Source organism: Nanorana parkeri, unplaced genomic scaffold (genome assembly GCF_000935625.1).
Source record: "Nanorana parkeri isolate BGI_ZX_2015 unplaced genomic scaffold, ASM93562v1 scaffold1256, whole genome shotgun sequence".
Taxonomy (NCBI): Eukaryota; Metazoa; Chordata; class Amphibia; order Anura; family Dicroglossidae; genus Nanorana; species Nanorana parkeri.
In genome coordinates this window covers 200,953-215,190 of record NW_017307524.1, presented here as the reverse complement: position 1 = coordinate 215,190, position 14,238 = coordinate 200,953, and the positions used below count along the sequence as shown (strand labels likewise).

At 43.0% G+C, this 14,238-nt stretch overlaps 1 protein-coding gene across 4 annotated transcripts in view; it reads right to left on the bottom strand.

The window, feature by feature from the left end:
* SHANK2 (SH3 and multiple ankyrin repeat domains 2) overlaps positions 1–14,238 on the bottom strand; it is a 334,773-nt gene that overhangs the window by 228,115 nt on the left and 92,420 nt on the right. For 3 of the 4 annotated variants that reach the window (XM_018568872.1, XM_018568873.1, XM_018568875.1), the window contains 2 exons: positions 8,768–8,925; positions 2,301–2,414 (listed from right to left, as the gene is read on the bottom strand). In XM_018568872.1, the coding sequence (XP_018424374.1) occupies positions 2,301–2,414; positions 8,768–8,925 (272 nt within the window). Of the gene's footprint in view, positions 1–2,300; positions 2,415–8,767; positions 8,926–12,125; positions 12,144–12,883; positions 12,887–14,238 lie in introns of all 4 variants that reach the window. The other variant, XM_018568874.1, reaches the window with a different exon arrangement.

Below are 14,238 nucleotides of genomic sequence, written 5' to 3'. Positions count from 1 at the left end.
TTCCAGCTTTCATTTTCAAAGCCTAATGAAACCAGTTGAAGATAGCAGGTGATTGGTTACTGCGCACAGCTACTCCAGATTCTGTCTGCTCCAGTTGTAGTAAATTCTGTTTTTTTAATTCCAATTCTGATTTTTAGTAAATTCTGATTATCCTCTCATTAAACATACAATGCAGAAACCAGGGTTCTTGATATTTAACCCTTTGTTAGGACAGACAGAGTTCAAATCTAGTTTACAACTGATAATGAGATCTGCCAGCAAAGTACAGACAGTTAATTACAGTAAACACAACTCCCCAGCCCCCACTTTGAAATTACGGACAGTGGAAAAACTTCAGTTCTGTAGTTTTCAGAAAAGAAAAAGTAAAATGGTAAACAGCAATTTTTAAATATTGTTTTTAACTTATGTTATGTGTATGAGAACATGTAACCGATATAAAAATAGGTGTTATCCCAATTCGGCTGCATAAGTGGAAACACGCTTTAAAATTGTGCCTGATATTTTGCTTTAAAGACAGGCTGGCATGTTACCCATCTCCAGGGCTGCCGCATCAGCGGATTTCTACTTCCCCATCCTGCGTAAACGATCAGACCATTCTGCAAACATCACTTTACATTTCTAGCAGCTCCTCTCTTTTGACTATGACATTTTTGAAGCGCTCAACTGCGGGCATGCGGGAGCCTCAGGACATCTGAGAGCCTATTAACATCGCCCTTGATAACAAGCAGTGTGTGTGGCGCAGATCCTTGAGTCAGAAGGTTCCATCACCCTTACACGGCTCACATCAGCTAAATAATGCACAGCGCCTAGAGAAACACAGCCATCTATCTAGGTTAATTACATGCGCAGCACAAACAAGGGCTGGTAACGGAATAATGACAGAGAGATGACCCTGCATTTTGGGAATTGTCCTCGGTATTTCTGGCCTGAAGAATGGGAACGTGACATAACGCTTAGCAGGGAACTGAGTGGTATCTTTAGATCAGATTGGAGGGTAATGAGAAGACATTTATAATATTGAAGATCCAACTGACACTCAGCAGACCTCTGAGGACAAAGCAATAGACCGCAAAGGTACAATCAAATACAGTTCATGGAGTTCTTTGTTACAAACAATGCTAAGTGTAATGGTGCACCACAGCCTGTAGTAGTTAAAGGGTATGTCCACATGAATATGATATTTAATTTAAAGGCAGAGCCTGGTAGGCTCAGTTAGCCCTGGTATTTGTATATGTTTGTTGCAGTCTATAGGATCGGGTGAGAATAACTTTGTTTTTTTACACCCTAGACCAGCGGTCTCAAGCCGGTACCATACGGCTCACAGCCAGCTGACAAGTGGCCCGCGTACCTGACTTGCAGGAGCAGCTACATTGTCTGCATCTCTGTCGGATGCCATCTTATATTGGTAGGAGGGGAGAAGGGCCATCCTATATTGGTGGTGCATGGAGAAGGGCAATCTTATATTGGTTGTTAGTGGAGAAGGGCCGTCTTATATCGGTGGTGCATGGAGAAGGGCCATCTTATATTGGTTGTGAGTGGAGAAGGGCCATCTTATACTGTTGGTCAGTGGAGAAGGGCCATCTTATATTGGTGGTGAGTGGAAAAGGGCCATCTTATATTGGTGGTCAGTGGAGAAGAGCCATCTTATATTGGTGGTGAGTGGAGAAAGGCCCCATTACATTGGCGGTCAGTGTAGGTAGGATTTTGGTCTGCTACAGCTAAAAAGAATCCAAGGCAACGTCTTGGTGGTCATTGTAGGGTTAATTCTGGTCTTCCACGGCTCAAAGAACCCAAGGCAACTTCTTTGGGAAGCCTAGTTAGGAAAGACTGATCTAGAGGATGTGAAGCTAAATGTTTTGAAGGGTTAGGTTTTGTGCATCCTCTGAAATACTAGGAGTCAGAATCTACCTTTGTCTAGTATGTACAAACTAATTTCTCAACATTAGTCTACTGTTCCCATGACTTGCATCACACCTTTCCAAGATGTATTTCATTCCCCCACACCTTATCACACACCTCATTCACATAAGACAAGGGCACATAGAAGACATATCTAAAAATATACACATAATGTAACCAGTCTTATAACAGAATATAACCCGACAATGACTGTAACCAGCCTGTGCCCATATATCCAATGTTATGGTGATCATATGGGCTTTAGGTAATGCTACATTCAGTGGCATGACATTTACCCACCATTCATTATGTCATTAGATATGGGAATTTCAGTCCATTTGGTGACTCACAATACAGAACTAGGAAAATATGCAACACAAAGATCTGCACTCTCTTCTTACCTTGTCGGCCTTCACTTGGCTTGGGTTGAATTTCTTCCACACATTCTGCAGGAAACCATCCAACATGCCCTCTGGCATTTCCTTCCCAGAATCCTCCTTCTCCAATGCTCACAACTGCAGGAAATATATTTTTTAAATAAGATTTTTGTATAATAATGCTTACATTTTTTTTAAAAATCACAGAAAAGACATATAATCCAGGTAATATTCCTGCCATATTTGTAAAGTAGAAGTATAAAAGTTGTGCTGTTCCACAGTTGTAATAATATCACACAATTCATAGCCCTAGTGGGTATTCATATTAATGTGAAGTGAGAATTTATATAATTATTTTCCTTAAAGGAGAACTATGGGGTTAAGGCTTTTCTCCATAGTTCTCCTTAGGGTAACGGGAGGACACAAACTAGCGTCCTCCCGTCACTCTAGGCTCAGTATACCACGAACTGCTCCTCGTGGTATACTAAGACGCCGCAGCTGAAGTGGATCCCGACAATTATGTCTGGATCCGCCCAGCTGCGTGACTGACAGCTGGCTCTGCCTATCTAGAGGCAGAGTCAGCTGTACCCGCCCCCTCCCCGTCTGTTCCGACAGTCAGCGCTGGCGGATCGGAGTGGGGAGGGGGGAATCCAGCCCCTCCCCTGTCACAGCAGAGAGCCATGACAGGATCGAGAGGTGAGCGAACGCCGGTATGTGTTCGCTCACCTCCCGATCTACTGAGCCGACCTGTGACAGTATCATTGTCACAGGTCGGCTAGAACTATGAGGTGAGTGAAAAACACTCACCTCATAGTTCTCCTTTAAGACATTATGCTTTGGTTTTAGCATAGCTGGTTATTATACTGGCATCTTGTGGTCGTTTTGGTTATTGCACCATGTTTTCCTGTATTCCCTTCCCTTGTGTGTAATGTACCTCCCTTCTTCTCTAAGTAGTCGTCGGGTGTCATGGCTGACTGTAATATGGCCACATGCACGTGTCATATGCTTGCTCGGAAACATTACCATCTCTGACCCTAAAATACCATCTGTTCATTCATCTGCTGTATCCTATTGTCTGCTGTAACCTGCTGCATGCAATAAAGCACTTTGTGGAGGATTCAAAGTATTTGTTGAGTTCAGCTATCTGATAAGGATTGCCCGCAGTGATTATATCTGTTTATACAGGCCAGGCATAAAGGTCTCAGCAAGGGATAAATCGCTTATATAGTCTCTATTGGATTCTGGAATGCCAATGAAGCATCACGTCCAATTAAAGCTGCCTTCTTTTGAACAAATACATGCACACGTACAAGCAGACATGCACATGAAAGCTTCAAACTTGAGAGATGTTCGTTCTGGACCCACCACTCTCTTAAAGCGGCCCTGATCACAGTGCTCCTAAAGGGGTGTTATCCGACTTTCACAAAGCCACACACTAGAGTGTTATCTATTCCCAGACGCCAGAGCCGAGATGCTGAACGTGGTAATCATAAGGGCTAATCACATTCGTTATCTGTGCATGCTTAGTAGTTTTTCAATCAGTTCCGCTACAACCTCCAATTCAAACAATGGTTTAATTTCTGAATCTCTTTGCAGCAGGAGGAATGATGAACAATTTCTTTTAAATGCGATTTATCAAATCATGCTGGATTCACGCTGAGGCACATGCAATTAGGTGTTGCAGCTTATATGTATAAACAGTTGCATCACCATGGTGTAGATACTAGCCAGGGCCGGATTTCCCACAAGGCTAACCAAGGCACGGCCTCGGGGCAGCAGGGAGTAAAGGGGCAGCAGGGGTGTGGAACTCCTTTCTCCCGATGCCTGGGACATGCAGTTCCCGGGCGGGTAGTTGTTTTCTACATTTAGCCCTGCTTTGGGCAAGCAGAGCTAAATGTACAGCGGGGAAGCCTCCGCTTGTTTTGTACAAGTGATCTCGGCGATGTCGACGAGATCACTTGTATGCAGGTCTGCCGTTCCCCATGGTGAGGGGGGTGGCGGCCTGGCGGGAAGGTGGGCCCATTGAGGAACCTGGCCTGGAGCAGCAGAGAGAGTAAATCTGGCACTGACTATAGCAAGTCTGTATTTTTTGGAGACCAACCAGAGCCTGTAGAGGCTTGATAGAACTACATGTTTTGGAGTTACACCATCTTTTGAGGTGTCATTTGTAATGCAATAATGGCAGGCATGATGCTATGTCTGTAGAATCCTGGTTCCAAAGTGGAAAACGTGCCAGACATCTAATTTTGGAAAGTTAATAGATATGACATGGCATCTCTTTACATTTTTGCCCAAGCATTTACAGTCATCATGTTTCCAAACAGGTCCAACTCAGCTCTGCTTCCCTGAACTTCCTGTCCAGTCCAAGATCACAAGGGGCAGAGCAGTCTCCAGTAGTGATAGGCCGAACACCCCCCGTCTTCGGTTGAAATTCGAACTTTAGAACATGGAAAAGTTTGAATTCGAACGCGAACTCAATGCAAGTCTAATGGGCTAGAACTTATATGCAAGTTATTGGCCATAAAAAGGGCATGGGGGTCCGGGTACTGCCCTGGGGGACAAGTATCAATGAAAAAAAAAACTTTTTAAAAACACAGTTTTTAAAGGAGCAGTGATTTTAACATCACTTAAAATGAAACAATAAACATGGAAAATTCCTTTAAAGATCGTACCTGGAGGGGTCCTCTTAAACTGCCGGTAAATACCATTTAGGTCTAGTAGGAAAGTTAGGTTCCCCCCAAAAGTCATACCACACCCTTCGAACATTGAGCCCATTCCTAGTCTCTATCAACTGTCCTCCCGCTGGCTTGGGGAAGTGAGTAAACCCTAACTGAATGGCCACTAGTTTCCTAAAACACTGTGCATCATAATTGTTTGCCTTAAAAAAAAAAAAAAATACTTGTCTTAAGCTGTTTATTATCCTTTGTCGGGTCTTAGTGCTACTGATCTCCTGCATTCTATTTGCAGCCACTTCCGGTCTACATGTATTCCAGCAATGGCTGCATGGCATTTCTCAGGGCAGGTTCCCCGATGGTGACAAAAGTGGATCATACCTTTGTATTGTGTGCTGAAACAACTATTTTTAGTCTCTGTTGAAAGCTTGTGTTACAGGTTGACAGTACTGGAGCGCAATTAAGAGACAGGAGCATAGCATTGTCACCCTATAACAAGAAGTGCCTGAAAAAGGAGCATCATGGTAGGATTCGCAGGTATTTCAAGGAAAGGCAGACATTTAAACATTTCAGTGATCAGGTTTACATGCACATAATTATGCTATAATGTACGCTCACATATATGAAAAACCTACATCCAGAAACAGGATTTTCAACATGTTAATACTCATTGATAAAACATTTAGAAACACCTATTCCATGTGTATGCCTAGCAACGTGTTTAATAACATTACTGAAAATATAAATACAGACATCCCAACTCTCCCGGACGTTCTGGGAGTCTCCCGCTCTTAGACAGCGGCTCCCGGCCGCCCGGGAGAAGAACATTTTCTCCCGGAAAGGTTTACTTGATCTAGCAGAGTAAACCTTTCCCCGCTGTCTGTTTTTGTTTTTTAACTCTGATATCGGAGTCGCCGGCCGCCGTCAGAGTGAAAACAAAAACAAAAAGAGACAGCATAGAAATGAATAGCTAGATTGCTATTGGCTATTTGATATTGCAATAGCAGACTAGCTATTGCACCCGCCCACTGCTGCTGTCAAGCAGCAGAGGTGGACCTGAAGTTCTCCATCAGATCCTCTCTCTGCTGATTGACAGCAGCAGAGTGGTCGGGTGCAATAGGCAGCTTGCTATTGGCTATTGCAAATTATTGAAATAGCCAATAGTAATCTAGCTATTCATTCCTATGCTGGTTATTTTTTTTTTCCTTATTCCGACGGCAGCTGTCAGAATACAAAAAAAAAGCAGCAAATAGCACGGAAGCATTAGTTTCTTTGCTATTTGCCATCATTTCAGGGGGGTGCTCTCCCTGAAATGATGGGGGGCAGAGGGCACCTCCCTTAAATGAGAAGGGCACCTCCCTGAAATTACTTTTTTCAGGTTGGCATCCCTGTAAATACAACTTCAGTACAAAACCTTTTTTAAAACTGTAAGACTGCATTACTCCTAAATATATCTGTGAGAGTGAAAACGAACACTAAATACATCTCAGGTCAAAAGGAAAAGAACTTGGGGCTTTAACAGGGATTGCCACACTTGCCTGCTGGTTGGCTGGTGGCTGTGGATTTTTTTCCTAAGCTCCTAAGCAACAGTTTTCAAAAAACCCTCCAGGATGTCTACAAGCAGAAGTCCAATGTGCATTGCCAGACACGTCTACAGGTAGGGAAGCAACAATGCCAGAATAGCCTTTGCTTGGCCTTCTGATATGGGTGACATTTCTGAGATTCCAGCATTTCACAATATGACTGATGGGCTTCTAATCAAACAGTACACTTCATTTCATTAATCAAGGCCTAATCTGCCAAAGCCATCTGCTCAAAAATAACATCGAGCTTCATCTTTTCTCATTTCCTTTCCAAACCGCTCATTACACATGACAGACAGCTCTGTTCTCTATAGCGGGAGCAGCTATATGACAGCCTATAGAGGAACGAGCTGTGCTGGCAAACATAGAAGCCAGTGCGCTTGTGGATGAACAGGGTTCTCAGTGCCTGTCTGTACAAATGATACAGTACATAACTGTATTATTTGCTTAGTAGGCTGTCAAAGCAACCCTGTCGGGTTACAAAAAAAATTAAGATCAGAGCAAGAGCTTTTATACTTACCTCTCCAGTGGTCCATTTCTCTACCTTCCTCCTATTCTAGTACTTCAGTGTCTGTATGACTTTCCAGCACTCTGCACTTCTGGGAGTGTTGGGTGTCTGCGTCACCCTGCCGTGGTTCCATCCTCCATTCCCTATGTCATTGCTGTGTCCTGTAGTGACATAATTGTTGGAGAAAGGAAACATGGCACATGGTGGGGGAGTCAGGCATTCAACACTCCTCGAAGTGTCAAACAATCTTACAGAAGCTGAAGCAATGGCACGGAGAGAAGGTAGGAGTCATAGGCTGCCAGAGGGTTGAGAATAAAAGCTTTTTTATTGCAGGGAGGCTTTAAAAGGAGAACTATGAGGTGAGTGCTTTTCACTCACCTCATAGTTCTAGCCCACCTGTGACAATGAGACTGTCACCGGTTGGCTTAGCAGATCGGGAAGTGAGCGAACACATACCAGCGCTCGCTCACTTATCGATCCTGTCACGGCTCTCTGCCGTGACAGGGGAGGGGCTGGATTCCCCCCTCCCACTCCGATCCGCCAGCGCTGACTGGCGGAATGGACGGGGGAGGGGGCGGGCACAGCTGGCTCTGCCTCTAGGTAGGCAGAGCCAGCTGTCAGTCATGCAGCTGGGCGGATCCAGACATAATTGTCGGGATCTGCTTCCGCGTCTGAACTGTAGCTCGCGGTATACTGAGCCTAGGGTGACGGGAGGACGCTAGTTTGTGTCCTCCCGTTACCCTAAGGAGAACTATGGGGGAAAACCTTAAACCCATAGTTCTCCTTTAAGCTTGATTTTTTGGAAGCTGACTAGAGGGAATATAACCCTTTTTTAACCCCTTATTGCAGTTAATTGTCCCTAAATAACTCCATTCTCTTGCTGATTTTATTAAAGCAAAACTCCGACAAATCACGTCTTAACACTTGCAGTGGTGCTTAGCCCCCCTCATCCCTTACTGCAAGGGTTAAGTGCTAGTTTGATCTAGGGAGCTAAAATAACTAAGTTATACTCACCCTATCAACGATCCCAACTGACTCCTACACCGCTCCCTCCAGCCTAACTCCGCCTCTGTTCCAGCGATTGATATGCCACACGGCATACTCAAGTTCTATACAGTGTATATGATGTGATGACTTACTGGATCTTAGGCTGCTGGAGCAGAGGAGGAGAGAGGCTGAAAAGACCAGTCTATGAGCAAGTGGGCTTGGAGGATCGGGAGAGTATAACTTTGTTATTTTAGCTCATTACACAAAACAAGCACTTAACCCTTGCAGAGCTAAACAGCATGAATGGGAGAATTCCCGGCCGGGCTATTGTTTTTTTGACAGGGGGGTGTGTGGCATTGTTAGAAGACCTGAACAGTGACTGCTCTGTATGGCTGAGAGTTTTCTGACCGGCTCCTTCAACGAAAAAGACTGGAAAATAGACTTTTGTCAATCGGGGGGAAGGGGTGCATTTCATGAGGCGGGTCACACACTGCACAATTTTGTCAGTAGGATTTGGCCAAAATTCAAAGCAGTGTATGGCTAGCTTTACTCTTTTCAACACAAAACTAAAATCAAAAGTTTTATGACTTTCATTTCTTTTATCTAGATATAAACTGTACCTTTAGCCAGCCTATGAATGGCGACTGGGGCCATATATTGAGTGGTCTTTGCATCATTATTACAAACTCTGACATTCTGTTGCCGAGTCACAGTACTAAGATGTGTCTGGTGGCAACATACCTCTTATCCGGTCCCCCTTGTAAAGGGGAATCTCGCCTTCTACTTGAGGTTGATACGGTTTCACCACAACAAAATGCCTCCCAGGAAGAGCACTGTACAGCTTTCGCTTTGGTCCCTGATAATCCCCAGCAGAGACCGCTTCCTTGTTGGCACCAGGACTGAAAAATAACAAAGAGATAGGATAAAATAAATAAAACATTTATCACATAACTGCAAGTGTATTGCGGATAGTGTATCTGTTTGAAATCTATCTTTATAGTACAGCGGTACCTCGGTTCACGAACTTAATTTGTTCCACGATTCTGGTCGCGAACCGTATTGGTCACAAACCGAATCATACTGTGATCAGACCGCGATCTCAACTAGAGGAAGCCACGACCACGTGTCAGAGCGGGGAAGATGGCTGCGGTCGTGTTCGTCACCCGATGTGGAGTTCGCGAACGGAAACAACATTTTCCCAAACTTTCTGTTCGCGAACCGAATTGTTTGCGAACAGAAGCTTTCGTGAACTGAGTTATTACTGTATTGTGCCACAGTTCTAGCTACTGGAAGAAACAAAAACAAAGAGCGCCTCCATCGCGTAAAAACGTTTTAATGAGACAGATTTAAACAGATAAAAACATACTCACAAAAGTGGAATTTTTACAGGCATGAATAGGTAAAATCGTGAAAAGCTTAGCCCACCTGCTACTCTTCCTCCCTGAGGTTAACGTTTCTGAGGCCACGCCTCCTTCGTCAGAACCAATGATTCTTTTGGTTCTGACAAAGGAGGCGTGGCCTCAGAAACGTTAACCTCAGGGAGAGTTGAGGCTTCCAGAGTTGAGGCTTTCCCAAAGCCTGTCTGAGAGCCTGCCCCATCTGCGGTTCACTTTGAGACCATTTCAGATATTCTCTGTGTTTGAATACAAGCCGCTGGCGCTTTGTTATATACTGTCTGACAGTTCTAGCTACTGTACGAAAGAAATCAGACAAAATGGAAGCTCATTCAATGTGAGACACTCCAGATGTTGTGCACTGCACAATGCTGGCAATCTAACACATTTTGTGGCAATGGGTGCTGGAGGATGAGATGTTCAGTCAGCTTAGGGGAGAGGAGCATCAGAGGAAGAACTTCAATAAGACGGTGATGCAATTTCATAATATAAACATTAGCTTGGTGACACAACAAAGCTATATGAAGCTAAAGCTGCATCAGGAAATAGTGGGGTACTCTGTTTAAATAATATTGAGACAGGGGCAGTGGCGACTCTAGGAACAATATATAGGGGGGGGCACATAAGATACAACAGTCAAATCAGGGGGGGCACTAATAATTTTCATTGCATGTCGCAACCGCAGGGCGCCAAGAGCTGATTTAATAGCGGATGGCATCTGCGCCCTTCGGTTCCGACATGTAGTCAAACGCCGCCCACAATCCTGAATACCGCAAACGTTTATTTTTTAAAAACTTTTTTTGTATTTTTTTTATTAAACTTATTTTTTACATTTTTACCTTTTATTTATTTAACTTTATTTTTTTTTATTTGTTTCACTTTTTTAATTTTTTTAAATTTATTTCACTTTATTTTTTTTTAGATATGTTTTACTTTTGGGGGCAAAAATAATCTTGCACCAGGGCCCTTTGTTCCCTAGGTCTGCCACTGCCTTCATGTAGGTATTTATTCCAATTGCATTTTAAAAATACATTTATTAACCAATGAATGGAGAGCTGCATTATTTGTGTCTTTTATATTTGCCTGGAGTTCATTTGTAAAGATGAGAGAGAAGATAGAGAGGAGAGAGAAAGCGAGAGACGAGAGAGCTAGAGAGAGGAGAGAGATCAACACAACATTTTCCTCCATAACACTTAACATAAAAAGTCCTGGTCAATAACAACTAAAGCTTATACATCTGAATTTGACCTCAACATGGAGGTTGAGAACCACTGTAAGTGGTTCCCAGGCTTGTAGATCACTGCTTGGCCCCATGGAGTCAGTGCTTTCTTGGTGTGAAAAGGACACCCCAGAAGGAGGAGGCATTTTTTAAATGATTCAGTGTGCTGCGCTTTAACAGATTGCCTGGAGAAATACTCAGAAATCTCAGTTCCCGGAGGAGAGAGGCAGAGTGCAATTTCTGCTCTACAATGAGCTAATCTGCATATCTCCAGCAGTTTATTTCCCAGATATCCCTGGGCTTGCCTCTCCCTGTAGGATTTAGATGGCTGTGTCCTGTTTCTCAATATTTATTCTCCAATTTACTAGGACATATGAAGAAAACTTGACTATATTAGAAAGTGTCCGAATGCCTAGAGAGCATAATGCGTGTCTGGTAATATAAGGAAACCAATGAAGAGGGTTAATGTCAGAGATTTATGTAATGAATCTAATGGTAATAAATCTGCTTGCCATTATTACTATTACATAACTGCAATGTACTGCCAGTCAGAAGCTTGTTAGAGAACTACGTTGGGTTTACACGTGGATCCACTCTCAGAGCAGGTAGGCAATAGAGATCTGTTTATAGGTGAAAACTGGGAGAATGTGAATTTTGTGTATAAATGGTCAGCTTAAAAACAAGGTGACCATGAAAATAAATAAAACATTTTACTGCATCGCCTGCAGACCAGGAGCAACCACTGTGCAGTCCAGGACTCTGGTTTACACTTTATGCCTAAACATCTGTGGACTAATGACCACTGCACCTGCTATATAGCCAGAAATATGGCCCAAGTATTGAGTGTAGGGGCTTCCAGGAAAGGGTACTGTTGATGCAACAGTGTGCAAAAACGTTTAGACAATTGTGTGCTATCAACTTTTTAGTTTAGAGATGGAAGTTCGCACAAAGCCAAATCCATAAAGATATAGTTATTCATGTTTGGGGTGTAGAAATTCAAGTGGCCTGTACAAAGCTCTAACTTCAACCATACTGATCACCTTTGAGATGAATTGGAATGCCAATTGCCAGCCGGGTTTTCTCATCCAACATCATTATCTGACTTCACATACTTTTTTTGGCTGAATGGGCACAATTTCCAACAGACAAACGCCAAAATTTTGTGCAAAGTGTTCCCAAGAGAGTGAAGGCTGTTATAGCCTCCCTGAGCAAAAACTGTGGCAATTAAATTCCAGACACATGGGCTGAATGAATGTGGGGATTGTATTGTCTTTAGTCAGACCTGACAGGTAGACTGGTAGGTTGCATTTATACTTGTGCACACTTGTTGTTAACATGTGTAGTGCAGTGTAGCCTTTTTTTTTTTTTCAATCGCACCCCAACATGCATACACAGCCAAAACAAACACCTGCCCCTCAGAGTAGGAACATTTTTGGACCTGATCCCAGCCACTTCAGGTATTTGACACTTCCGAGAGTGTAAATACCTACCTACCTGCCACATGCTGTGGTTTCTCCTGCTGGTTTGTACATCACTACAGGAAGTATGAGCTAGTGGTATGAAACACAGAATGTGGTAGTGGCAGATATCTGACACAGCCAGAAGAATCGAATACCTGCAGCGAATCAATTTAAAAACAATCTAACCAACATGCATTTGGTTCACGCTGCTCAGTGTACATATGTTTTTCTGCACTGGGGTCCTATTTTCAGTTTGCATCATGGATTTTTTTCTCTACGGACTTTGTATGCTCTCCGCTTGTTTGTGTGGATTGTGTCCCAGTGCTTCCGGTAAATCCAAAACCTGTTGATATGCAGGCTATGACTCCAGTGTGATACCTCAGTATGACTGTGGACAGTATTCCTGAGTACCATCAAAACACTGACTAAAGGGAATGGTGAACACTGTCCATAAAGGACTGCATCCTAGACTGCCACTATTTAAAACACAAGAAATATAATACAAATTCAAGACTGGGATTAATTTTGGGAGACTGGAAAATACCACCTAAATGTCTAAGCCTTAACACCTCGCTTATATATCAGCCTTTTTGTAAGTTACAACTGATACACGCAACCAACTACATCCTTAGTGGACAGAAGCTGCCAGTTGAGCAGATCATCATGGCAGACAGTCCGGCAACAGCTGCTAAGGCTCACCCTGAATTATCCTTGTTTGTATATCTTTTGCATATCTAAACCTTGATCCTCCAATACAGTGGTTAAACCTCATTTGTCCAATAACGGCCTCTAATTGAGACAACGCTATCTACCACCTATTCTCCCTGTGGCTGAATGAATACATGAACAGGACGCGGTTTGACTGGCCGGCAGTTGCCGCGCATTATGGATGCACGGCAGAGGATTGCCATCCTTGGAAGACCACATCCCAGGGAATGCTCAGTTTGGCATTTCATTTTTTGATGTCTGTTCTGTTGCTGTATAAATGTTTCAGCTCTTACTAAAGGGCTAAAGACAGAATACATTAACATATAAATATCACAGACCTGCCTTAGCTAAGAAAATTAACGGAGCCAAAAATAGAGGCACAGATTTCAATCTCCCTGTGTGTTTTCGCTGATTCCTCCAGCAGTAACACAGAGCGAAGGTGACAATAGGGAGAGACACGTGCTTTTATCAAAAGGCCTGTGATATCCATTATAGAAATTTTCAGGAAAGGTTTAACGTACAGCTGTAGTCTTGACGGAAATGACAAGCCATATAGTAAAGGGATAGGAAAGGTCAGCACTGCTTTTGTTTTCAGTTATGAAGGTTCATGGCTATTTTATAAAGGTGATGTTAAGGGGCACTACAGTCAAAATTGCAAGTTTAAAGAATCCTGTGCAGACTGAAAGTCTGCCTTTACTACCTTCTGCTTCTGAAGATGTGAGGTACCTGGCTGCCATGCTGATTCGATGTCTTCAATCCTTACTCAATCAATGACCGAATCAAGCATGCAGATAAAGAGGTCTGTCATAGTTTACTGCATGCTTGGTCCGGTTCAGTGGCTCAGAATGTGTTGAAAGAAAGGACACCATTGTAATCCTTCTACAATCTATATGTGTAATGATAAAGTGATGTGCTGTAAATCTCAGGAATTGATACACAGGAATACAAATACTTTGGCTGGTAAAATGGCTCCCATACATGCATTCATTGGTGTAGTTAGCAGTCTGCCTGGATTTTAGCTTTAAATCTCCTTCTCTTCCAATTTTACTCGCTAGGTTCTACCAATTTTGCATATAGACTCTCTTTGGAAATTAGGTTGTGGAAGAGTGTGACTTAACATTGATGAATCAATTATTCTAATATTCTAAATTTGAGTCATAAAAGTACTGAAACCAGCAAAGGCAGCCCCGTGTTTTGGTCTCAGTGCAAGTTTACTTTAAAATTCAAGAAGTAAATGCAGACACTTTGCCTGCTTGTCGTATGTTGGAATCTTACATAGTGCTGAGGACTCTGTCCTTGTCCCAAAGTTAAATAGTTAGTAACTATTTGACAAGGACAGAGTCCTCAGCCCTATGTAAGATCCCAACATACTACAAGCAGGCAAAGTGTCTGTATTTACTTTTTGAATTTTAAAGGAAACCTGTAATGAGA